The following is a 27,578-nucleotide window of genomic DNA, read 5'->3' as shown; positions in this document are numbered from 1 at the left end:
GAGAGGAAGAGATTCACCAAAGTATTTAATAATAACCAAAGTATTAAGTAATTATTCTTGGTGGAAATCAGAAATTTAGAAAATTGACAATTTCTAATACGGATCAGTGAAAATAGTTATGTTTCGGAAAGGTTTTTATGAAAGGCAATTTTATTGACGATAGTGAACAGATTTCTTTCAAGTAAACTCATCTGAGCTATGTGGATGTTATGCATATCAGAGTAGGAGTTTCACAGTGAAAAGCATCTGATGTGTACAGAATTTAGGATATTTAATAGAATGTTTTTTCCTTGACAAATGATCTGAAAACATCGGAAGGACCCATTTTTTGAACGTCCATCTATTACAGGTGAACGAGCCAACTGAGATAAATGGACCATTCGACGTAAGAATCAAAAATTATTTCTGTCCGAAAAAAGGTTCATTGACAAATGATCAGATAATACCAGAAACTGAAATCTATAGAAAACAGCTGCCATTTCTTATAACCGAGTGCGAAATGACAGCTGCTGCAGATCTGGAGTTACTATTGAAGTATAGTGCTAAAAAATCTCAATTGATTGATTGTTTTCCCTCTCTGAAAATAGGCTATGATTTTCCCGAATCCTCCAGAGCAATGGCAATAATATAAAAATGATGATGGAAACTTTTATTGAACTTATGGGAGTTTGAGCTGAAAAACTTGTGACATATGCTGTCAAATATTGAGAAAAAGGAAAACCAATATAATACTTGCATCTTTTATTTTCTTGGAAAAGAAAAATCACTCGATAATACTTTTATATTATAAATATCCTCTGCCAAAGAAAAAAGTACCGTGAAACTCTATGTCAGTTCATATTTGAAAAATCTATTGAAAAATATACGATTACAAAGTATTTAAATGCACACGAGAGAGAGCCACGGACTCGTAAAATCCACGAATACAAATTTCTATAATGAAATCTTGGAGCATGAAAAAGAGGTTTTTGTTCATGGTGTGTCTTTACATTTACGTATGATTATTTCTGATAATGTAGGCGGATCTTGCGTAACTGCTTACGATGAATTACGTTTTAGAAACGCCCAAGAGCAATACTATTAGCGTACATACTACATGAAGCGGCATATAAAAGGGTGGGTCAGATGATCATTTGTATAGAATTGGTTTGTTGTTTATCGACAGAGTTGAGTTACAACGGTGTGTTTTGTCAAGGGCTCATTTGCCTTACTTGCTTTTCTTGATAACTTCAGAACATTGATGTGTGAATGAAAGACGTTTGATAAAGAATGCTAATGAGCATTTGTGTGCTTCAGAATGATAAATTATGTTGCCTCAAAAATGAATGAATTAGAATTCTGTTCGCTTTCCTGTTCCCATATCTTAATGTAGAATACAGATGACAATAAATTTCTTTTGGAATAGAGAAGCTTTGCGTCGGGACGCCGGCTTCCACCTATCAAATAAAACCAGAACAATTCATCATAAATCCTTCAACTAAAATTGACCGCTAATTTTCAACCGGTTTGCAGCTGGGAATGACCGATTTATGATACGATATCGTATGTTCTTTATTTATATGCTGCATACTGATGCAAATCTCAAAAATAATGATATTGGTTGCTAAGTTCAAAGTTAAAGCCAAAATTTAAGCACCAAAATAGAGTTTTGTACCAAACATGAAACATATCGAAAACTAATGTGGAAGTTATTCGTAACACAAAACTAATTCATCGACAAACCAACACGAATCCATTTTCAAACAACATATCACAAGAGAATATCAGATGTTTGCATTTTTCCAGTTTTTTTCATAAAAGTTGAAGAAAAAACCACAATTAAATAACTGCACGTCGCATCGGTTTTCCATCAATTTCACCCCCATAAAAATTACAAATACCACCCACTTCCTCCTAATTACAAATTATCATAGTGTGCTCAATTTCTGGAAAAGCAGTGCGTTTCACCTTCAAAAGATCGCGTATTGGCATGACACCGGAGTACATTATTTCCGGGACATTACTCCTTTGAGCCCTCCGAAATCGAAAATTGCTTTTGAAAGGGAATTTGTCAGCCGTTTCGAAATTGAGAATTGAGAAAGAAAATCATGAGTAAGAGTTAGCAGTAATGGAATCGACGAGTCGTACCGACAGAAAAAGTCCTCCTAAGTGACTCTAAAAGACATTTTTTTTCTTTTTACACGTTCTAAAAGAAAAAGAAAACATAAGTTTCGAAGAACTTTTGATCTCATCTTGTTTATCTCTTGTACGAAAGAAATAGAAAGACTTTTCTGTGATCCAGTACTAGCTTCCTATTTGTTTTTGTTCGTCCAGAAGAGATTTTTGTACTTCTTTCTTAAGGTATACGTTTACTTTTCATGGAAGCCCTATTCTTTGTAATTCGTATACAGCCCTGCCTTGCTTTGTTTATATGACATTCAGAACCGAAGTTATACGCACTTTAGTGCTGCGTGTGTGTGTATACAAGTAACCCGTGAATAATTACTTTGGACGTGTTTTACGAAGAGTGATGCTTTTTTTCACATTTTACATGAATTTGAGACAGTTTCTAAAAATATATTCACAGCATCATTATGAAATCTTAATATAATATTTTGATGTATATTGTGGAGGTTAGGAACCAAAATCTAAGATCTATCACACATACTATATTGAATTATAGTGTTTTGAAAACGAAATGTAGGATGAAATTTCAAAAACTCCATGCGTACATTAAGATATTTGGGTGTAACTCACGATATATGCTATCCTATAAATTTTTATCCATAACCTGCAACAATAATAGCTAAATGTACTGTAAAAATCACAAAACCTTTTATGATAAAAATTATTTTGCAATCGTGTTTCATATATTCCGTTAATTTTTCCTGAAATTGCACATACTGCGTCAATTTTTCATGGAAAATGGCATAGGTTTTTGTTACTGTTTTCACCAGTTCGAGACACTTCCTATCAAAAAATGCTATTAAAGTTCACTCCTGTTCCATTTTGTAGAAAAGTACTGCCGATCGTAGTCGGATAATTTCAAATGAAACAGCCTCGTCGTGAGCCGAGTTTTCGCACCAATCGCAATAATAATTACTCTCACTCCGCTCCGTTCAACTCATACTCACTTCAGAAGATTTTACCAGGTGTACCTGCTTCTCTTTTTCAATGTGTTTGAACCATTTCGTGCAAAATGAAAGATTGAGGTGATAGAAAATGCATTGAAAAGGGAGTCTACGTTTTCCGATCATGCATTCTTTCAGTGCAAGACTAAGCCAATGGCACGCAAATTCTGGATCTGGGGTAGGCCTACATCAAAAATGTACATTTCTTAAAAATTAAAAACATCAAAGCAGAATGTCAAATACTGATATGCGAATATGCAGGGGAAAAATGTGTCTACGTTTTATGAAAAATTTTTGTTAATGGCCGATATCAAGTGTAGAATCATTTTTGAAATCTTATGACTCTTCCTTAATCACCCTGTATACGAAAATCAAGAACCACATGCCCCTCGCAACACTTCCATCTTACATAAAGAACACTAAGTACATCAAGAAACAAAATAAATATTTGTATGAGGTTTAAAAAAAATTGAGCATAGTTTCGGAAGTCAATATTGCGTAATTCAAATCGAAACAAGCATTCCGAAAAGAGCATTCCGGATAGCGCATTTACAGGCAAAAAATCTGAATGTCCCGGTGCCTATTTAGTTGTAGCCGATTATTTCTTTTAGGCAAAAGGGGGATCGCGCACCACTGCTCTAAGCAACAAACTGAACAGTCTGGACCTTCCCCCTGGAACGAATCACACGATTTTCCATAGAAACCTACGGGAAATGATGTTTCACCTAACGAAGGATTTGAGTAACGGACCGGATTCGGGAACGATTCACCTTCGTTTTCCGAGTTATCACTGTATTATAAAAGTATTTATTAATAGTAATAATTAATACAGAGAAATACTTGGAAAACCAGATGAGAGAAATGCCCTGAAGAGAGTTATATTATAGGTGGGATCAGAGACGCAATGCGAAACGAAAATTGGATCTGTTGCAAGGGACAAGTGCCCATTTTGGCGCCCCTCCCCCTGCAATATTGAACGGAAAAAATCAGTGAACCCAGCGCCCGAGGCACCAGACCCCCCCCCCCTCTCCAGTTGCGGCCCTTTCTTTCTTTCAAACCGATCACAACTCAGGTCTATCCCGTCTAGGGGGATTTACTACCTAGTAAGTTGTGCCGGAAGTGTAACTTTGTGTGTACCTAACATTCTGAGTGCATATGTAGTGTTGTGTTGTGTTTGATTTTTCAGTGCTGCCTAATTGCGGCCCTGGGTGGGACCAAAAAATAATGAGTTTCAGGCATTCTGAGCATTTTGGTACCTTAATTGTATGTCTGCGAGTGTTACAATCTGAGTTGAGAAGAAGAAGTTTGAGTTTTAATTTCGACGAGACCCGTCTCTCTGTGTGGAGACGAGGAGGGAATGGGAATGCACTTCCCATTAACAGAAACATGGGATTTTTAATGGACTGAACAAGCAAGGCAGAGCCTTATGTTCTAGCGAGAAACAGCATTTCCCAGCTCTTAAGAGAGCAATTAGACCATATCTTCTTCATGAACTCGTAACTGCAGGATCGAACTCATTTACCACAGAGTAGGCAGAGTGTCAGGTGACTCACTTTTAATGGTGTTTAGTCACGGAATATTTACTCCTAGACAGAGGGTCGAATATTCAAATAGCTTCACGGGCATATTTTAATCAATTTTTGGTTACGGTATAGCGTGAGAAAGGAATTGTATATTCACGGTGAAAATGAGGTTCTCTCTTTGAGTGCATTCATCACAATCAAGAACATTATGAAGGAAATATTTCATAAGTGTGTGACAATATTGATGGAATTTAAGGGACGAAAATGTTTTATGTTGATATATTTCTTTAAAATAATGTTCCTACCGCTTCGCAGAAATTTCCTCCTATTGTGGAAGAGCGCTAGAATGACGCTATCGGGAGATACGAAACTTTTTGCAGATAGCAGTCATTTACGCTTAGTGACTGTAAGTCGCGAACCCCGCACTGGGTCACAGTAATGAACTTAGGGGGATCGCGAGAGAATTTAAGATATCAAAAACATCATGATAATAAATTTATTTTCATCTTTCTTAACCTGAAAAAATGAAAAAATACAGCAAACCCATATAGTATCTCAACTCTTGCTTGAGGAACCTAGCATATATGTATGTATCAATAATGAAATAAAGTATAATAAAATTCTATGTGCATCTACATTAATCGATATATCTTAGCATAGATTTTTTTTTTTTCGCATAAAGACAATAAGAAACATATCAACGTAGCAACATACCTGGTAGCAAATGGCTGTCAGTGACTGCAGACGCTTCTATTTTGAATGAAGTTGATTATGGCAGGATGAAGAGTATCACTGATAAAATATTTGTGAAAGGGTGAGGGAGGAGTCAACAATGAAACTCTCATCGAATTCCACTATACCGGAGCGTTTTATATCCTACTTCGACATAGTCCGTCCTCTGTTATTTTTGTTCTGCTCTTCCAATATGCATGTGATTTTTCTACCTGAATTCTCTTGCGCACGGAAGTTTATATCTGGGACCATTTTTCGTTTCTGATTTTTGATGTTGCCTTTTGGATTAGAAATTGATATTGGTAGTGTTGACTTCAAAAAAATGGAAAATTCGAGAAAAGAAAAAAAAATTTATGAAGTTGGTGAGAAAGGGTGATTGCAGTAATTTTCCCACTCTCATCAAGAACAAACTGCTTTAATCTGTAAAATTTATAAATTTATAAAGGATGTTCTTCCATTCATTTTCCTCAAAGGAAAAAATACCAATTAAAATAGCCAAAACCATTTCATTCCAACAAAGCGTATAACGAGCGTATAAGATGGCGTTGAGACCCATTAAATTCAAGGATTTTTTCTCGTTGAACGCAACCTCCATGTTGTAAGCTGCTTCCCACAAAAGCAATATTGTTTTCGGTTAATGCAGTTCTTACGAACTCGGTCACGTTTCTTCAGAGAAAACTTTGGTACGAAATGTTCTCTCCGCAATCAGTGTGATTTTACATAAAACATTCAGAGAGAGAGAACGTCGTCAGGGGACGAGCTTTCGTCGGCCACTTGATGAAAGCGAAAGCAATTCTACTGATTGCCTGGCAATGTATACGTCAGGTTTTTCGAATGAACCACGACGAAATAAAAAATTATATTCTTATAACACTTTTGAAATATTTAATAATATTTATAATAATGTGATAAGTATGGTAATTGACAGTCATATTCATTTATAATCAGCACTACAATTAGCAAATAATAATAATTTATTTATTCATACAATACATCAATGATGGGGCATAGTTATTGTTTTACATTTTTACAAAAATTCAGCGATCGTGGGAGAATCAACAAGAGCGAAGTGAAGTTTGTCAACTGTTGGACGAGAAAAGGAGCTCAGACCAGTTTGTTGGAGCAAAAATAGGCTTTAAGTTTTGGAAGTGGTCAAGAAATAGGAAGGTTTATATAGAATATCGGAAGTATCGATATTTAGATGACCGTTGAGAATATTATATGGCATGACCAATATCGGGAAATAACTTGGTGTGCTTAAAAATGTAATTTTTTCCATATTCTAAAACTCGTTCCACTTATCAACAACACACTCAGTCACTAGTAATACCACACCATGTTGGAAAATAAATTCTGCTTTCCAAAATACATTGCTCAAAACAATTAGGGGAGCACGTGGTTTTAACAAAATTACGCAAAGATGTATACCGATAAGTAACATAAAATGAATCATCCATAATTTAAAGCCTAGCAGGAAACGGAAGAAGAAAACTTCGTATGAAAATCAAAGGTCATGACGTCAAAAACCAGAAAAAAGAGATAAGGGCAGAAATCGGGATGTTGCAGAAACGTCTGTTTTACTGCCGTAACTGTGAAATTCGATTGCGCAGTATTTTTTTTTTGAGACAAGGTGACTTGAGGATGTCTCAACAACGTGATTTACCGGAATCCATGGCATGGCGTGTTATAGGCAGACTGGAATCCGGGCAAACGCAACGTAGTGTCGCGGACGCTGTTGGAGTCGCCAGAAGTGTTGTTGCAAGGCTGTGGAATCGATTCCAAGAAACAGGAAATGTTAGACGTCGACCAGGGCAAGGTCGGCCACGCGCCACTACAGCAACTGATGACCGGTATGTACGGTTAACAGCCCGTCGAAACAGAACAGAGAATACTACGCAGCTGCAAAGACGGTTGCTCTTGGCAACAGGACGAAGGGTGTCCAGCCAAACAGTACGTAATCGGCTTCATGAGGGAGGGCTCTATGCACGTAGGCCAATGGTCTGCATTCCGTTGACCCCACGCCACCGTGCGGCCCGAAGAAGATGGGTTGCTGAATATCGAGATTGGGAGCAACATGGTTGGAGCCAAGTGCTGTTTACAGACGAGTCCCGATTCAGTCTGGAGTGTGACACCCGACGTGTTCTGGTATGGAGGGACAGGGGCACTCGAAATAACCCCGCATTCGTTCGTGAAAGGTCACAATACAGACGAGCTGGTTGGATGGTATGGGGTGGAATCAGCATAGGCGGACGTACGGACCTGCATATCATTCGGAATGGCACTTTGACGGCCCGAAGGTATGCAGACGAGATACTGCGACCTCATGTCATCCCTTACGCTGGAGCCATTGGAGATTCCTTTGTTTTCCAGGATGATAATGCCCGACCGCATAGAGCTCGTCTGGTGGAGAACATGCTTGAAGCTGAAACAATACAGCGTATGGAATGGCCAGCGTGCTCTCCTGACGACGCATGGCTACGCGACCAAGGCCGCCTGTTACTGTCCGAGACTTGCAGATTGCACTTCTTGAGGAGTGGAACAGTATTCCCCAAAGTCTGATCGATAACCTCATCGCATCCATGGCAAACAGGTGTGCAGCAGTTTTAGCTGTTCGAGGAGACCACACGCCCTATTAAAACTCATGCATCATGTCTAAACAGTACTTTTTTTTATCGTTTACATGTTACCAAATTGTTGCCCTAAATCATCTTTTCATGTTTTTCCCATATTTTCAAAGAATTAAAGCTTAATTCCAAATTTTTTTACGTCTTTTTTCTGTATTGCGCATTGATACGCGTGTACTATCCATTGTATGCCAATACGTGGCTGTCTCGCACGGTTTTCTTCACTTTTTTGCTTGCTCCCCTAATTGTTTTGAGCAGTGTACTGGAATTCAGATCACAATATTCGTTCAAACGTTCGATTTAACTTGTACAAAAATAATTATCAACATGTACAGTGCGTTCTATACAGAATAAAACGCAAATTCTAGTAACATGTCACTGAGTATCCCAGTGCCGAAAGAGTAGAGACTCGCGTGATCCTTAATAAATGATGTTTCTAAGATTATCCAATTCGATTTGATGTCTATTATGTTGTGAGGGATATTGCGATGTCCTTTTCTGTCTTTTCGAACACGCATCATTCCCATTACCTACTCCATTTAATGATGTCTCCATTTGAGTCGAAAAAGGGACATTTTCTTTATATTATCACGTTTGGGGGGATTTCCTTTCAAAATACATATTTATTTCAAATCTCTCACCGGCAATGACGATATATCCCACTTTCACGAAAGCCTTTCACTTTTGCAATGACAAGTCCAAATATTTTTTTTTACGCCGGGATGGTGGTTAATAAGCGTCATACGGATGTATGCGCGACAACGTGAAAAAGTGTACATACATTAATATATTGGTGAGCTTAAAGTTGAAGCGGAATCTGTTGTTGTTGTACATTGACAGAATTTAATTTAACGTTTTCATGTTGATACTTTTTATATCGTACACTTGTTGATTTATTAGGAAATAATATCTGAATATCGAAGATTTGAAAGATGTACATCCACAGCTACAAAAAGTATTCAAATAACACACAGTTCCTTAAAATGTCGTAATTTATTTGGTCGGTCGTACACATGAAAATATATATGTATAAATAAACATTTTATATACAGTCCCTGTGTGCCAAAATTGCCAATTAGTGAAATATAGATCATGCTCCGAAAAGTAATTTGCAAAATATTCCATATATAATTTTAAGCGATAGTGAAAGGAAAAAAAACAGTTATCTTTTAAATACACAATAAAATAATGTTAATGAAACAACAAATTTTGGTGGTCATTTCATTTGCGCACAATCCATAAAAATAGATATTCTCTAGCTGATAAGAACACACCAACACTGTAATATTCGCCAAAACGTTGTAATTTCTCATCATCAATATTTCCATGTATAAAATTTCATTCAATATTTCCACGTACCGAATTCCATGTATTAAATAATATTTAAAAATATGGAATTCTTTTGCAAATATCTTTTCAAGATTTTATAGCTCTGCATTTCATTAATTGGAAGTTTTATTACACGGGGAATGTATAAAAATATAATCATTATATAGTTTTCTATGTATATAATCTACTCAGAAAAAGTTACGGTGTTTTAAGAAACCGTATATCATCTGAAAACATTTTTGTGTTGGAAGTATACCTTTAATAGTCAAGAGTGTGACCGTGATAGTTAGTTTTACGGACAAACAATTCAAAACGCCTTGTATATTGTGGTAAATAAATACTCCCATGTTAGTAACTTTCACATACATTCATTTTTTTACAACTCAGAATCTTATAAAAAACATCCGAAAAGTAGTAAAAATTAGAATACACTGCTCGCAACAGAAATTTTGTTCTCAAAACTATTTCAGTGATTTTAAGATGATTTTGGGGAGCTGATTTCAAACCTAGCATTAGTCTTGTCGGATTTGTTATAGTTTTTGAGATAAAGTGAAAATTAAATTTCAATAGTAGCCTAATGCCTAAGAAACATACAAATCTCATTTAGAAGTGTGCGTTATAAATAAATGCAGTGAATAATCATCATTGGCAAATCTATTTTAGTGATTTTAGAATGAATTTGTGACGGTGATTGCGAATCTGATATTGGTTTTGCTTAATCGGCTTTGGTTTCTGAGATAATGAATACTTTCAGCAATGTGATTTGTACTGTGATTAAGTATTATATTTGAAGTTTAATTTCACTTTTTCTCGAAAGTTCGAGCTAATCTGGAGAAACCAATGCCAGAGTCGGAATCAGCAGTCTCCTTATACCCTCAAACCATTAAAATTCCCTTTAAGAACATGGCATTTTGTTTTGTTCAGCAGTGTTATCAGCATCATTAATGTTTTTGGTAAAAGATGTACAAAAATGTGCACATTTTGGGTACAAATAAGGTATATAGTTTATATACAGTGTAATATTTAGTTTACGGTACCCTATTAACATATTCCGAACAAACGTACGAGACTGATTATGCAAAATTCAGAAAAATGGTTGACCGTGTAACATATTTTTAACTGATGCTGTTAAGAATCTATTTCGAGAGAATTTTGAACAGTTCAGTCTTAAAAAAATTCGCATTCTGAAGATCGGTCTGCACCAAAGTACTAATGACGTTTTCCTTTTCGTAAATTGAAAAACGTTTCAACATTTCACCTACAGATGACGCTGTGATACGAGAAATTAGGCATACTGTAAATTAGTCACAAACCGTGCATAAGTGATGTTTTGTGTGAGAGTTTTGCGAGATTTCTTAAACTACCTATTTCAATGTACATGTTACGATAAAAGCCCGAAGAAGTCGAGTTGATAAAATCCCGAAAAACGCTTCTAAACGTATACCTTTCGGACTTCTATCAAGCATTTCAGTAAATGCCAACATTTACCAACTTTCATGAAAACTAGTAAAAATGAGAATTTTCTAATTTTCGTAAATTTGAAAACTTGTCATTTATTAATCTCAACGATCCCGATGCTAATTAAGATCATAATTAATTAACTAATTAGCCATTCAAATTCGTGAAATTTAACAAAAATTCGATTTATTTATACACCCCTTGTATGAGTAACTAGGAGTTACATCTGAAATGGGGGTCTCTGGAAAGCCTTCAGGGGAATCTTGAGTTCGGATGACACAACAATTTATACATTATTTTATAGCATACGCTGAATATTATTCTGAAAAAAGGTTCTCTTGGCTTTCATCTGATTGGTAGAGATGAGTGGCCTGTGGCCTTCAGTTTATTGATACAAGGAGCCTGTGGAAAGCGGAATTTTTGCAACCCCTTATCTAAGCGATACTGAAATACTAATCAAAGGGAGTAAAAATACTAATTCCACAGTGGAGAAAAAAAGCATAGATTACCCCTATTATAGCTGGTGGAATAAAAATTGAAAAAATTCAGTCACAAAAAATAAAATAAATTTTCACGAAAAAAACTGAAAACTCATTTGCTGATTTTACGTCATTTGGGAGTGAGATAATAAACACAATTGAATACCGTATATACTCGTGTATAAGCCGACCCCCAAAAATTCGTGAATTTCAGAGAAAAAAAAATTCTTACATTTTCATGCAAAATGAATAGCTTACGGAAATTTACAATACAAAATGAGTGAAACTTTTTAATCCGTTTCTTCTACGTCTCCAAGCTCATGGTAATCCATCAAATCATCATAGGGGGGGTGCGGCATCTTCGTTTTTATCTCCATCTGGGCTGTCTGTCATCGCCATTGCCACTTTCAAAGAGGATATCATCTTCAGTTCCGTCCATCGCATTGCTGATGCAACACTTTTTGAAGGATCGGTGGAAACAGAAATCCGCGTCTCGTGTACCCATTGGCACACTAGGCCAATGTCAGGTTTCTTCGAGGCACCACGTTTTGTAGTTGTTTCTTTATCATCGGAACTCATCCATTCGATCCACAAATTCCTCAAATAGTCTTTGAGAGGCTTGTCGATGCTCACATCTAAAGGCTGTACAATCGACGTTATCCCACCTATTATCGAAGCCAATGATTTTTTCGATTTCTTTGTCTCGGCTTTGACATAATCCGTTCCGTGTGGGGTTTGAACATATCCCACATACTGATAATGCCGGTTTCTCGAACACTGCTGCAAAAATGATTACTGATTGTGGGGGTCGTTGTTTTCTCATCAAAAACTTACCCGACCCCTCCACTTTAGGAACGAATTTTTCCACAAAAAACTCGGCTTATATACGAATATATACGGTACTCTAAATAGTTTCCATAACTATTTAGTTATAATAATCATTTAGGAATGCGTTAATAATGATTGTCGTCATAAATATCCCTTTCTTGATAATTACTGATGCGTAGTGTTTTAATTCAAATATATATCGTTAATTAAATCATTGCTTGACCGATTTTTGCTCTATACGTGAAAGATGGTACGAGAACTTTGAGATAAGAAACGTTTCTAGATATTGCATAGTTATATGAATAGAAATTCACTTTTCAATAGAAACCATTTTTCGCTGTAATGGAATACATGGATTTTGCTCGAATGCTAGTAGAATGAAAATATTTTTCGTTTTGTTATCAGATTGAATAGAATCTGCTCTGAAATCACGCAACGAAGGAAAGTTAATATAATATTCAAGGTTATTTCAGTTGATTAAATTTTTGCTCTGATGTCTCTGAAATGACGTTTCATTTGATTTCACATTACTTAAATGTTTAATGCATTCGTGAGATATAGAAGAACCACACGTAAATCAATGAAATAGTGTGTGACAACATTGACAGACAAACGAACTGCAATTTATTTCCCGGAATGGACATTCATTGAATGTGTAGAAGGAGAACACAAAATGGGAAGTGTACACCCTTCCATTTCCTCCGGACATACACGCCATCGATTTATATTGTGATATTGTGCCGATATGGTTTCAAAAGCTATGTATTCTACACAAAGAAGCTTGCTTATTCTTCTATGGAGGAAAAAGAAACGTTATATTTGCGTTTTACAAAGATTTTGTCACCAGGGAGATGCAAGAAACATCGCTATATGTTATCAATGTAGGTTAGCTACAGGTACAGATGGGGAAATCAGAATGACAATTTTTATCCGAATAATCAATCGTATCCACTGGTATCACACAAAAAAGGAAAATAAATACAATATTCAAGATTGTTCTATTTGAATCTATCTTGTTCTGGTTCCTCTGAAACGACGTTTCAGTTTTTTGGTTTTACAATTCTTGAATTGTTATAGATATCATAAACGTAACTGAATTTTGTATTTCTTGGAGTAAGCACCGCTTTCGAGGAAAAATAAACACGAAAAAGTGTATTGAACGTGTGGTGTTGCACCTTTCTTAGAATAAAATGTAACTTTCATGTTATTATTGTCTCTAGCAGTCCATAAACAAATATCGGTCAGAAAATTCTGGGTAAATGCTGAGAAGTAATTCTGAATAAATAAGATGTATATACAAAACTTGCCACGTTTTCAAGACAAATAAAATTTAATTGGTCGAATGGTCGACGCAGAGCCGTCATCAGGACCTCGTGGTCAGAATTCACACGAATGAGTCGTGGAGGAGTGATGCTTATGTCTGGTCGTCCGAAGAGTTCGCCTTTGTATTTGCTGCGTCCGAGTGGTCTTTGGATGCGAATTGGGGAGCCATCGGTTGCAAAGTGTTGAAAGTTTTGTCACGACTGAGGTTGATAAAGCCTGTCCAAGCTGACGAAATAGGTGGCGTGTTTCTTCCATCATTAACGAGGAAATTCTAGCTTGTTCTCGATGAAGGATCCCTCGAGAAAATTCAGTTCGGAATTATGTTTTGCTTTTCTAAAAACAAACACTTAAACGAACTTTCATATAATTTTGATTTTGATAAAGCGTTTGTTTTTAAAAAAGCAACACATAATTCCGAACTGAATATTCTCGAGGGATACTTCATCAGAACATGCCAGAATTTCCTCGTTAATGATGGAAGAAACACGCCACCTATTTCGTCAGCTTGGACAGGTTTTATTAACCTCAGTCGAGACAAAATTTTCAACACTTTGCAACAGATGGCTCCCCAATTCGCATTCAAAGACCACTCGCATACAGCAAATACAAAGGCGAACTCCTCGGACGACCAGACGTAAGCATCACCCCTCCACGACTCATTCGTGTGAATTCTGACCATGACGGCTCTCCATTGAAGAAGAGCCGAAACGCGTCGACCATTTGACCAATTAAATTTTATTTGTCTTCAAAACGTGGAAATTTTTGTATAAATTAAAACCAGGCAGAGTTTATAATTTTTCTGATAAATAAGATGTAACTTAATCTAATGTTATTATTCATGAAATTACTATTTTCAGAATTCGAGTGCTTCGGTGAAAATGCAAAAAAATAATATAAATAAATAAACACGTTAAATATTCATCTATTGTTAATCGTTGCTGATAGTATATCATTTGTTTTTACCTGAACGAATTCTGCAACTCGACTGGCTAATGTAAAGCACTGATTTCAATGTGTCGGTTGGGATGACACACGGAAAGAAATCAATCATCAAGCTATAACTTAATCCCGAAAGTGGAAATACAGTAGAACACCAACTATCTCACTCGATTGGAACCGGACCCGGACCCAATTCAAACAAGGAACAAAACATGAAAAATTTCTTCAAATTTTTGTAAACAAAGAGAAGTATACAAGTAATGAAAAGTCACAAAAAAATGAGTGTCTACGTCAAATACTATTGAGATTATAGCGTTTCCAAAATCGAAAAAACAGTCAAAATGACTGCTCACCCGTTCCACCGTTAATTTTGTCATGATATTTCAATTAGTTGATTTGTCATGATATATGGGCGAGTGCTATGGATTTAGGACAAGAGATTGATGTAATTGTGACGTTGATTTCGAAAAGGCATTTGATAAAGTATACAGATTGCTACTACTGAGGAAGATAGCTGGTGTGTGTTCCTGATAAAATTGTGAGGATAATTCAAGTACTGCTATCAGACAGGGTTCATCAGGTTCGCGTAGCCAGCCTCATGACCATAGAATGTGGAATGCCAAGCGGAATCGTTCAGGGGTCCATCTTAGGCCCGATCTTATTTACTTTGTACACTTACGATATCACTCAGGTAAGGCTGTGTCACCCATCCCTCTATTGCAATTTGCTGATGACGCAAAGTTATTCTCTCCAGTAGAAAACAATAGAGGTCTAAGAATTGCACGCCAACAACTTTTCCAGTGGAATTGTCAGTATAAACTTCCTATTTCAACATCAAAAAAGTGCATCAATGCATTTAGGCAGGCGCACCGATCCTGAATATTATTAACCAGGTAATGAAACGTTACAGCAATTAGATACATGCGTGGATTTAGGCACTGCAATGAGCCGCATCCTGGATTTTGCTGACCATTATCATGGCATAGTCTGCAAAGCTAACAGAATTTCATTTATGTTATGTGTACGGCATACGGTTAGTGTGATGAGCATACGTTGTCATACGCTTTCTGTGTGTACGTTTGCCCGACTCTAGTTCTGTTCGCAAGTATGAGCCCTTACAAAATTAAGGACATAAAGCTCCTTGAAAAGCCACATAGTTCCTTTACTAAACGAATAGCTGGCATGAGCAGCTGGTCTAATGGCGAGAGACTTCAATTTCTGGGTTTGCACGCACTGGAATGGCGTAGAATCGCTGCAGATCTGAAGATGTGCTACAAACTAGTACACCAAATGGTTTATCTACCATCGGGATAACCTTTATTCGATGTCACAGACAGACAAGTTGACCTACGGAAGCATTGCTTTCAAATAAGAATACCAACGGCAAGAAGAGATTGCTTTTACCACGGATTCAGATGTCGTGTGGCGAGAATATGGAACAGTCTGCCATCAGAACTTGTATGCGTCTCCTACGCAAGATTTGCTTTCGCTACTGAGGATTTCGACTTGGCTACGTATACGTATAAGCCTTCCCTTATGACTATTATTTCTAAATATTTATCCATTATTATTTTATTATTTATTATTGCTTTTTCTGTGTAAGTGCATGCCCTCTTTTTCATGCCCTCTGGGTAAATAAATAAATAAATTTTATGTTCATCCGTATATAATATTTATGGTGATATCTAATATTGACCATTTTCTCTATTAAATCATTCTTTTGGATATTCAATGGCTTCGTTATTCAGTTGAATCCCGTTTTAACGAATACCGTTATAACGAAAATCTCGTTTTAACGAACACTTTTCTAATCCCCCAAGATAATCCCCAAAGTTCATTTTAACGGGATTCTCGACTGTATATCCAATACAATCCCAAAACACAATTACTTGATCGTTTTCAAACGTACGGAAGAAGATATTTTTATTCAATAAGTACGGTAAAGGGTTATTCTTCATCCCTGTCTACCAAAAACTGCACAAGAAATCAACTTAGTCCTAAATTAGGCCTACTGATGTTTTTACCATTACACGAGCACTTGAGGGGGCCGTTGTTGGAATTGTGGAAAAAATAAGTAATAAAACAGTAATTAAAACGAATATAAGATACTTTTAAGTTTTCGCTCAATTAGAAAATATTACCTTTATGGCAAGATAGGAAATTTAAATGCAACTAAAGAAGTTAGAATAGGAAATTTATACGTTAAACAATAACACTGTCCGTGTGCATATTTACGTTCCTGCAAATGATTCCATAAAACTGCGAGAATAAGTCACGATCTGAAAACACGTATATGTCATGTTTTCTCAAAATTTATTCCGTATCTATAAAGACAAGATTACGTTCCGTGTCAAGTAAACGGCTGGAAAGATATCCAAGATAATTCAAAGGGAAATTATTTTGAGTAATAGATTTCGTATTTTTTCACCACTCTTTCTATTACATTTTTCATGTTCAAAATCTTGTAAAAACACTCGGAAGCATAGACGAAGTAGCTCCTTCTCAATTGAAACACTTCGTGCGAGAGGTCGGTCAGTGTATGGAATGGTGGTCAAAGAACATATATCGTCCAGGACCATCTCATTTCCAAGGACTTGTACGTTACCAGGATTATTCGCCATAGCGTGACCAGAAGCATAATGTTGATTTATTTCACGTCTCTTTCCTGTTCACGTTTCTCTAGGAAATGAATTTCGTTGTTCGGTTAGGAGAACATGAACGCTGTTTTCTCAGTTCGATTACGTTCAAGAACATATTAATGTATACTTGAGAAACATAATACCGCTGTGTATATCGTGAGAGGCGTGTTTCGTTTTCTTTGATTTTTGTCATTTCAAGATACTAGTGTAAAAGAATATAGGAACTATAAAGTAGAAAAAATGTTCTAAGAGGTTCTTGGTCTATTTTTAAAACTTGTATATATTTAAACTTATTTCAAATATCTGTAATATTGACAATCTTCAATCGTTGATCTTTTTCTTCAATCGTTCAATAATTATTCACGATTTCTGGGCTTCTTCACTTCTTTCTAAATTTTAATATTTGATATATTCGAATTTAAAAAAAAAAACATTTTTCTTTACGTCATGAAATAAAACTACGGACAAAATTTCATAAATATTTCTCCAGTGGTGTTGGCTCGGCGATGATGAATCAGTCAGTCAGGACATATCATTTTGTAGATATGTATATACAGGAAATATATTCATATATCTAAGAAATGTTTTTTTTTGTAGGTGGGGGGGGGGGGGTTAGAGTAGCAGGCCTCGCTATGATGCACTCTGGGTATTGCTAAATCTGCAACGGAGATAAAATTTTAGTGTTTTTCAATCACATAGGCAAAAGTTTTTACTCTATTATTGGCTTCACAGCAATGCTCGCTTCCCCGCACTTTTCGGTACTCTTCTGACGCAGACAGCCCTCTTCGGACACACCTACAAAATAAACGGTGAATGCAATCTTTACAGAATTATACATGCGTACTTCTCTAGGCCCGAATAGACTGCCTACAATTATTTTTTTGAAATTTCAAAAGGTAGCGTTCCGGAAAGGGCAACGGGTGCGGGACGAAAATCTAACATGTTTATTGATTGTTCGAGAAGATTGAAATTGTAAGAAAAATATAGTTTTCATTTCTTTAAAGATAGTCTTTCTTATAGATAAAATCGTACAAACATATTGACACATTCTTTAGTTTTCGCTCGCAGAAATGTGTCTTGGGAAATTTCGACGTTCCCAATTTGAAAGAACTCGGAGAAAAGAATATGCATCTCGTATATGCATTTTTCAAATTTTTTCGCTAAAGTTTTTTTTTTTTTTCGGTTAGTGATTAGAGCCCGAAAGTTCAGGCACTAAAAATGGTCGAAACAGGCCGGCAAATATACACTGAAAAATCATTCATAATTAATGAAAAAATGAAAAGTAACTGAAGGCTAACTGATATTCAAAAAATTTGGCCTTACAATTTTTAGAATATATTCTAATAACTGCATTATCAGCCTAGTTGAATTGACATTACGATGTCAAATGTTTCGGCTCCCTCAAATGTTTAATTAGATTGAAAACAAAATTTAGTTTGTAATTAGGTAACATGCTAGCTGTAATTAAAGGTTCTGTGTATATTTATAATGATTCTCAGAGGATTATATCCGATATCTCTTCTACACATAATTTATTCTTTTATAACAATAAAAAACGTATTTCAAGTGAAATAATACATGATGAACCTGAAACTCATTTCACAGAAGTTTCTCGAATGATAGACGTTGGCATAGGTGTATTACGTGTCATCGTCAGCACGTGGGTACTTTTGCCATTGAACCCTGTACCATATAAAATTGGTACTTCCTAGAAGATTTATGGGTAAAACCGGACAAATCCGTAGATTTACATTCTCTCCGAGAAGAGAAAAAAAAAACAAATAGAAGTAATAAATTTTCGAAGTTTCCTCGAAGTCCAACCAAAGCCTCGAATAAAGAAATGGAAAGCTCTTTTGCGTGATCCAACGTTTTCTTATTCACTCAGCTACAGATTTTCACTAGTTTACTTTATTTCTAAAAAAAGTAATTCATTTTTATAGGCTTCATCGAACATAAATTTGAAAGAAAGTGATAGTAAAAGTTCAAAGTTTCCATTTTCTCCTAAAACGACGCTTCATAACATTTATTTTTTTTTCTGGTACGGTCCCGGCATGTGAATTCAACTATTTAAAACTTACTATAATAAAATGATTGTCAAATGGAATTCGATCCTGAAGCCTTTCATCGAAAAATATTGGAATATTTAAAATTGAAGATCGTTCTCAGAGACTTGAATCGAACTCTGACATTAGATACTTACATTTGCAATTTCATTATGTAGGAGGATGGCAACAGATTTGTTATAAGGACTTAAGCTTTCTGAAAAAAAAATTAATTTCAAATTCAAATTTCGAAGATATCGATGGAAAATCGACAACAATTGATTGTTTCACTGCAACATATATTAATATACAGAGAAAAGAACTTTATATTACATATATAAAGAACATATATTAATATACAGAGAAAGAAGAAGGCTCAAAGCACCAGTGGCACGCGTATATATAACCTTTAGAAAATAACTTCAATGTAATATTGAAAGATTTGAAAAAAAAATCCGGAATCGTAAGGATAACAAACGAGCTGGGGCAGTAAAAGTTACAATTTGAATAGTTCTCACAGAAATTTCATGAGTCAGCATTGGAACAAATCACGAATAAAGTCAAGCTGTTTCATGTTTATATTCTTTGTTATAAGAAGGTCTCGTGTTTATACAAATACAAATACAACGCCACAACAGGCAAACTGCCCAACGAGGTGGCTGACTTAAGAACATCATGGATCCCCGAGCCCCTACCTACTACTGCTACACCACACATGCACCCCCGTCCCCGCGGAACCCCCCAACGAATCGGTACATGCGGGAATGTGCGTGTACGTGTAGTGCAACCTGACGTGAAGTTTGTTTCTGTGTAATGCTTGTTATGTGTAGTGCTGTCATCTGCCCCCAGTTTTACTAACTATGAGTGAAGTGTTATGGTTGAATGATTTGCCGTTGTAGGACTGTTGCTCTCTGTGGCGAGACTTTTTAACGGGGAGATCGGCTCGCATTTGCGCCTTGAAGTTGGGAACCACAGAAAACCAACTTCAGCCGACCACCACTGTGGGGTTCGAACCCGGATCCTCGCATCACGAGTCCGGCACTATAACCACTCGACCACCACAGCGGCAAAAAGTAATGCCAACAGCACGCGGTGTTCCCAGGTGGTCACCCTCCCAAGTACTAACCGCGCCCGATGCTGCTTAACTTTCGGTGATCGGACGAGAACCGGTGTTTTCAGCATGGTATGGCCGTGTTAAAAAAGACTTAGGTTTATTTTTTTTCCTACTTTCATTTTCAACATTGATACATTCATCTTTGACGGCTATATGTAATTTCAATTCAGAGTTCGTTATAAGATTTCAACCATTTATACCTTTCAACCTGGTAATGCGAGACAAAGTAAGGATTGGAAAGTGGGCAAAGGACCCCGAATTTTCTACGGAAACTGGGATGAAAAAAAAATGCCTACTAAAATAAAAATTTCCCCGTAAGGTGCAAAACCAAAAATCCAATATAATTAGTTCTTTTAAAAAGGGGATCAGTCACTTCTTCATTTTCTTCGAAAGTGAGTTATGAGTGTTTTTACGTTCTGTAGGCTTAGGTACACCGTTTTGTGAGAAAATAGTACCAACTGAATATTCATCATGCCTTTAGAAAACGACTGCATTTAGTCGTTTGTTCTAAGGGGCCTCAGTTCTGTACTCGCGGCCTTCCATTATTTCTATACGTCTCTTGGTGTACAAAAAATTGAAGATATTGAAGGTTTTTTTCGAGAGATATTGACGTTTATACCTAGAACTGTCAAGAGCAGTCATTTTGACTGCTATATGTAAATTGCGCATGTTTTCTTGTTGGGCCAGCAGATGTATGTATTTTGTTTTTAGGTATATATATTCGCTATCCTTCACTGATGGCACCTACAACACAACGTATATTCACAGAGGCGGATTTAACGAAGTGTGCACCGGGCGCGCGCCCAGGGCCCCGACTCCTTGAAGGGCCCCAAAAACACAAATTTCACACTTTCTCTAATTTAAGGAGCCCAATATTAAAGGTAGATATATCACATGCTTCCGCCTGCTATATCCAGTGGCAATAAGTGAAATGGCTTTCGTGCGTGACGTCACGAGCTTCGCGCGAAAGACTTGTTCTACAGGTGGTGTCGGTTAGGCCCGGTCTACATTAGCTCGGGCCTTCGGAAGATCGTTTCAGCTATTATTGTGATCACGCACGCCTCGTTTCTGTTAGTGATTCAGCATCTAGCATTTTTAGAATTTAGTTTCAAGAGATGTATCATGTTAACGATTCTGAATTTATACTTTTCAATATAAAGAGAATAAATATAACAAACATTAAAGAAGGTAAATATGATTACCTGCAAAAACTCTTTAGTTATACATTCCCAATACATTCTTCCGAAATATACTTAACGAAGTTCGGAAAATATGGATTTTCATTCCACCAACTTCTCTATCCGACACGCAGTTTTTTTCCCTGATGCAAATTGACTTTGATTTAATTTTAGAAGAGACGGATAACAAATGCAAATTGGACATTGCATTTCCTCATCGTTTGCAGTAGAGAAATTCCATCCAAATAGAAAAATAAAATTCAATGCATTGCCTGAAATTCTGAAATGTTTCTACCTCTTTTACGAATTCCGTAGAATGTACAACAGACGGAATCCTTTCTTCTTTGAAAGTTGATCATCTTCTGCCTAGAGATAAAAAGAGTTTTATTCTCACTTTGTCAATGAGCGCAAGTATCTCCATCTATTTTTATTTTCTATGTATTTTCGATAGACAAAAAAATAAGTGTTAGAACAAAGAACTTTTTCCAGTCTTTTTGAAGAATTTTATTTATTTTTGTCTTGCATATGAGACAACATTTGTGTATCCCTTGAAAACCATTCGCTGATTCGCTTGAATGACAGAGAACATTCGATAACATGATTTGGAAGATAGCAGGCAGCATGAATCCCATTCATTTCTTCGACGACTAATATCCTTTCGTATCTGTTTAACAAATTTGTTTTTCCGCATCGATGGAGTTGTTTCTTATCTAATTTATTCTCTATGGCGTTATCGATTTATTTTCGAAAGTTTACTGCAAAGTAGTTTTCCTATGTTTGCGCTTCTTCGCATTTTGGCATTGTTTATGCCTATCAAGATAAAAGAAATTATATTGGTTAAGTGCCAACCCCATATCGATTTACTCGGTTTTTTACCGCAATATGGCAAAAATACATATCAAATAATAACACCGTTGGCAATGGATTCCAATTATGAATTGCGATGTGTTTGAACTACGTATCACGTTTCTCCATCTTTTATAATGTAAACGATATTTTCTCAAACTTTTTATTCCATCGCTCCTTTCTTCAGAGATTTCTTTCTCATTCATAGCTTCCCCCAACTCAATTGGACCCACAGGATCCTATGTTAAATTCGTAGCTTCCATCGCACCTCCCACGGACCATTCCATCGCCCACGCGGGCGCGACATTGCCCACTTTGGAAAACACTGATGTAATTATTTGAAACACACTGTATGTGCTGTAGTTTTTTTTTCTTCGATTTATTCAATTATCTATACTTAGTTGTGATGGGAAAAATATTTTTCAGCACTAAGAATGCTCACAAAATTCGTTATAATTATTGGTAACCAAAAGGTATTTGTTTTCAAGAATTCTATGAATGTGGTAGAGTTCGTTTGGTAAACATGGAGGAGGTGGAGCAGTTACCTATTTGAGTTTGTATTTTCTGTGATGGGTGGTGTCCCATTAATACAGGGTGGTCGAGAAGCCTTGACCTTTGTTGAAAACAATTCAGAGAATGTTCATGCTCCCCTCCCAAGCAGTGACGTAAGAGCCTTGGAGGATGGACATGTTTGTCCTCAGCAGTGACGTACGAGTCAAGCGGGAAGGTAAGCTCTTTTTCCCAGAAGTTGCAAAATGATGAGGGTGCTCGGTCTACGCAGTAAACTGGGAACTCGAAAGTCTGGTGATGGTCATCCTCGTCAGTGTCGTAGGATCCCATGGGTTGATGATTATTTTTCTCAGCAGTGGTGTAGCAGCCGGGTATGCTGTGGGTGCTCGTTCAAAGTTTTTGCTTTTCTGAGGACGAGCACACTAGAACTCTGGTCCACAAACCAAAGTACTCCACATAAAGCTCAAGTATGGCACCCAAATGTTTGAGACACTCAATCTGTCGAATGCTGATATCATCATCTTTAGATTTTTCGGAATGTAATGTCGAGTGTTTCCAGTGATTGTTGTGAGGACTCTATATAATAGTGCAGTACTCTAATTTCGGGAGCACATGAGTCCTCAAAAGTGTCGCAATTGTTGCGATTGATTTGAAATTATTGCTGCTCCTCATAACAAATCCTAGCAGTTTTAAGCATTTATTGGTGTGAGATCATATATATGATCGGTAAATGAAAGCTTGGAGTCAAAGAAAACACTAATGTCTTTGATTACGGAAACACGACTGATCGAGACAGCATCAATGGTGTAGTCAAATTCGGTCGATGACAATTTTCTTGTATAGCTGATGACGTGGCATTTACGAACATTCGAGCTGGAAAAAATTAGCCCCACACCAATCATGGAGAGATTGTAGGTGTCTTTGTACAGCCATGCAATCTTCCAGACTCCCAACTTCGCAATAAATTTTCACGTCATCAGCATACAGCAGACACTTTGATGCACTGAAGCACCGAGGAAGGTCATTCACGATTATTAAGAAAAGCAATGGTCCATGGTTCGAACCCTGGGGAACACCTGATCCACTGACATACTTTGTTGAAATTGCGTTATGAAATACAACTTGGGATGCTCTCAAATTTAAGTAGCTGGTGAACCACTTGATAGAAATCTCGGACACATTGAAAGAACGGAGATTGCCTGCGATACGCAGACATAGGTTGGAGACTTCCGTAGGAGCCACGACGCACATTTTGAGAACCATTAATCTAAGCCTTCCACGTTAATTTCCTTTTATTAAGAAATGATGCAAACCGTTACATGGATGCATCTCATTCTAAACAAAAATTTTCGCCATATCATAAAAATCGACGATAACATTCAGGGCACACTCACGTTTTCGCCAAACGATGTGCAGTTATGTCGAACTTGAATTTCAAGATGCATTGATTCCAAATTCATTCCATTGATGATTAAAACCAAAAATGTTGTCTACATTACTACAGAAATGTTATGCATAATTTCGTGACAATAAGAAATGCCTATTTGATCTCCATGTCATTTTCCTGTGCATGCAAATGGGGCAACCATTTCTATTTTTTGGGTTAGAGACGATGTCCAATCACCATAAAAATTTCTTTGTGATCTTGAATGAGTGAGTGACAGCAGCAGACGAGCGATGAATCCCTGCGAATTGGGATTTTTTTTTGCATCTTGCCGTTTCTGCACGGGTGCATTGTTTTCTTTCTCTCTCTCTTTCCTATTTTCCCACGTGAACATGGAAGTCCAAATCTGAGCACACAGCGCGTTCCCGCATGTACCGATTCGTGTAGAAATGATGCAGATGAATATGTACATTTAAGTATGTTTCATAAATATTAAGCAGTAAAGACTAAGATTTTTTTCTGCCATCTGTGAACAAGAATGCAAATATTAGTTCTGGTTCTTTTAATGACATTCTTCTATCAATATTACGAAAGAAGATGAATGAATTTTTATTTAATAATATGTGGTTTATAATTTATGGCAGTTGGTAGCTACTCTTCTTTGTATACAGAAAGAATTTTAACTGTTCACTTTATCACACGGTAAATGATTATGATATAATATGATTAAAAAAAAAATTTGCAGGTCATGAAGATGAATCGTATTTCTATATTTAGGAGACGGGAGCGGGAATTCCTGTGTCCGGAATGTTATGACGCTGTTAAAGCGCGTATTATGAAAGAAACAATGAAATTAGAAGCATTAATAAAGGTTCCCTGACACGATGAAATCATTAGGAGTGGAGCAGACAATGGACGTCCGCTGTATACGGTGCTTAAGTCCCCTCCCCCGCAGAGAACGATACTAACGCTGCATTTATATTAATTAATTATATGTGCCCCGGATTCTGCCGTCGCTGAAGACTTGTATTTGATAAACGTTCATTCACACAAGTATACGATTCGCATCACGGAAATCAAACTGAAAGCACAAAATACTAACAATTCAAAAATACATTAATAAAATTAATAACACTTCTTGAGAAAATGAGCATTTTTACTAAAATTAGGAGAAAAGCCATATTACAATAGAAATGTGCGATTATGTCACATAAGAATCGGGCGGACATATTAGTGTAAAAACTTGAAGAATTGGCTATTCCAGAGTAGTTTTCGATTTTTCTGAACGATAATGAAATATATTCATGACAGAACTGATAATCCGGTCATTACTTTCAAGCCAATGGCTCAGCAGCAGAGTTTCGATTGATTACTCTCTCTCATAAATATTTATTTTCAAATGCAAACTAATGTAAGCTCAGTCAAAATTCAAGATTCGGCTGATATGAATTTCCTTCAGACAAAATTCAGCTTCTGTAAAAAGAGAAGCATTTTCCTTCAACACCGTAAATACTGGCCTGAATAATTGAATACGGTGATGTGATTTCGTAAGCACATGTATGCTGATCGGAACCGATAACGTTGTAAGAAATGGGAGTTGGATCAATTTCCTCGTTAGAGATAACTTCTTTCCAAATGCAAGCTTCTTCCCCAGCGACGTGAATGGCTCTCCCTTGTAATGCGGTCACGTTTCTTCAGCGAAACTTTCCAAAGAGGGGGTGTTATTCGCTTGTTTCAGTGATTTCTCACAAAAACAGGCCGATGATGAAACCACGTTTGTATTACTCTTTTCCAAGTAATTCGAAAGAAACCAATTCATATAATTATTCTTGTTTCCTCTTTCCAAATGTAAGTCTTCGGGACCATAGATGTAATACAACGTTGGATCACACATGTAGTGTTGATTTTTGTTTCCTACACCTAAACTGCATGACGAGTGAGTATTTTCACGAGTGGAAAGAAGAAATTCCTTGTTATTCCAATTTTCTACTGCGTGTGTGGACACCGTGAGTGTTTGAAAAATCACTCGATATGGCGACATTTTTCAAGGATTTGGGTTGGAAAGAAACATTTGTTAAAAGTGGCAAAATTACCTTTCACCGGTGAATAAAATTCCTTTTCTTTTTCGCATTATTTGTTGCATATTTTGTTTCGCGAAGTGCCCCATTGATAGAGGCTTGGCGTACAATTTCCTTTCCGATAAAGCTTTTTTAGTTTTGTTATCCATTAAAATACATTATTTAGATAAATTATAATGTTTACTGTCATTTTATATTCATTTAGAATGAATATGATTAGGATTAATATTTTTTAAATTTATTATTTTCATGTCTTCTTCGAAATAAAAGTAATGGGACAAATGCAAGGACATTTGCTGTTTGTTGGCGTCAGATGTGTACGTTTCGGGAAGGAAATGTCCATGAGAGAGAAAAGTAAATTTTCAACTCTTATATGGCTAATTCATATTCGTGGCTCATGCAATTATGATTTTTTCCCCCCTTAGTGTTCTGCTTATGGCGCGCACAAGGGTGTGAGCTAATATCTCCTTAACCACGATTATGTCCTATCCAGCAAGTTGCCTCTGATGCCAATCTTGTGCAAACACTTCAAGAGTTTACCATAATCGACCCGATCGAATACCTTCTGAAAAACAACATAAACGACATCGGCAATTCTGCTATTTCCTAAACCCTTAGTCACTTAATCGCAGAAGCAAAGAAATTTGGTTACACATGACTTCCCCCCCCCCCTCTGAACCCTTGCTTATTTTCAGACAATGCATTATTTTCATTTATCAACTTCACCAATTGCCTTTTAATAATGAGTTCCAAAATTTTCGAGAGGGAGCTCATCAAACTCATTGGATGATTACTAGACGCGTCTTCTCTACTATCCATCTTAAATGTCGGAACCACATTAGCAAGCTTCATTTCCCTCAGGACGATAGCCTCAGCAACACTACTCCTGTATATCTGTGCGACTGGTCCTCAAAGCAAGGACCCTAGGTCGGATATGGACTGGTCCTGGTGCTTTGCTTGTACATACATTTTTTACACGATTTAGGACCCCGACATCTTTCACTTGAATATCGTTGAGGATATTATTACCCCATGCAACACCCGTTTATTGAATATCGTTTTCTCTATTAAAAACTTAAGTAAAAAAATTATTGAATGCGCTACACTTGCTTACATTACTCTCTACCCTACACTCTTCTAATGAGAGGGGGACCAACTGTCCCCTTTCTTCCACTATTGACATACCTGAAATATGAGTTTGAGTCAGTGCAAATGTTATCTTCCAACCTATATATAGATTCAGCTTCCATTTTACTATGCCTTATCTCTTTTTAAAACGACCTTCTGTAATCAGTAAACGATGACAGGTCACCTCGTCCACTTTTACACTCACCGAATGCTCTTTTCTTTCAAAGATAAAGATTTCACGCGCTACATCCCCGGAGGGGGTGATGTGCAAACGCAGTTTCTTACCAACAAAGTGTATAGCATCGTGCAAAGTT

General features: G+C 36.6%; 1 protein-coding gene and 1 pseudogene across 1 annotated transcript in view; one reads left to right on the top strand and one right to left on the bottom strand.

Moving 5' to 3' along the window:
- The window catches only part of LOC149063784 (uncharacterized), a 61,979-nt gene extending 35,233 nt beyond the window's left edge, over positions 1–26,746 (top strand). Inside the window, exon 2 of the mRNA XM_089255596.1 lies at positions 26,630–26,746. Coding sequence (XP_089111722.1) covers positions 26,630–26,746 — 117 coding nt within the window. The remainder of the gene's footprint in view (positions 1–26,629) is intronic.
- Positions 20,104–20,223, bottom strand: LOC149063785 (5S ribosomal RNA; annotated as a pseudogene).
- Positions 26,747–27,578: the final 832 nt, after the last annotated feature.

Source organism: Pholcus phalangioides, unplaced genomic scaffold, assembly GCF_987345545.1.
Source record: "Pholcus phalangioides strain wild (caught in Gottingen) unplaced genomic scaffold, Ppha-v1.0 ptg000043l_1, whole genome shotgun sequence".
NCBI lineage: Eukaryota > Metazoa > Arthropoda > Arachnida > Araneae > Pholcidae > Pholcus > Pholcus phalangioides.
This window is presented reverse-complemented; position numbering and strand designations above follow the sequence as displayed.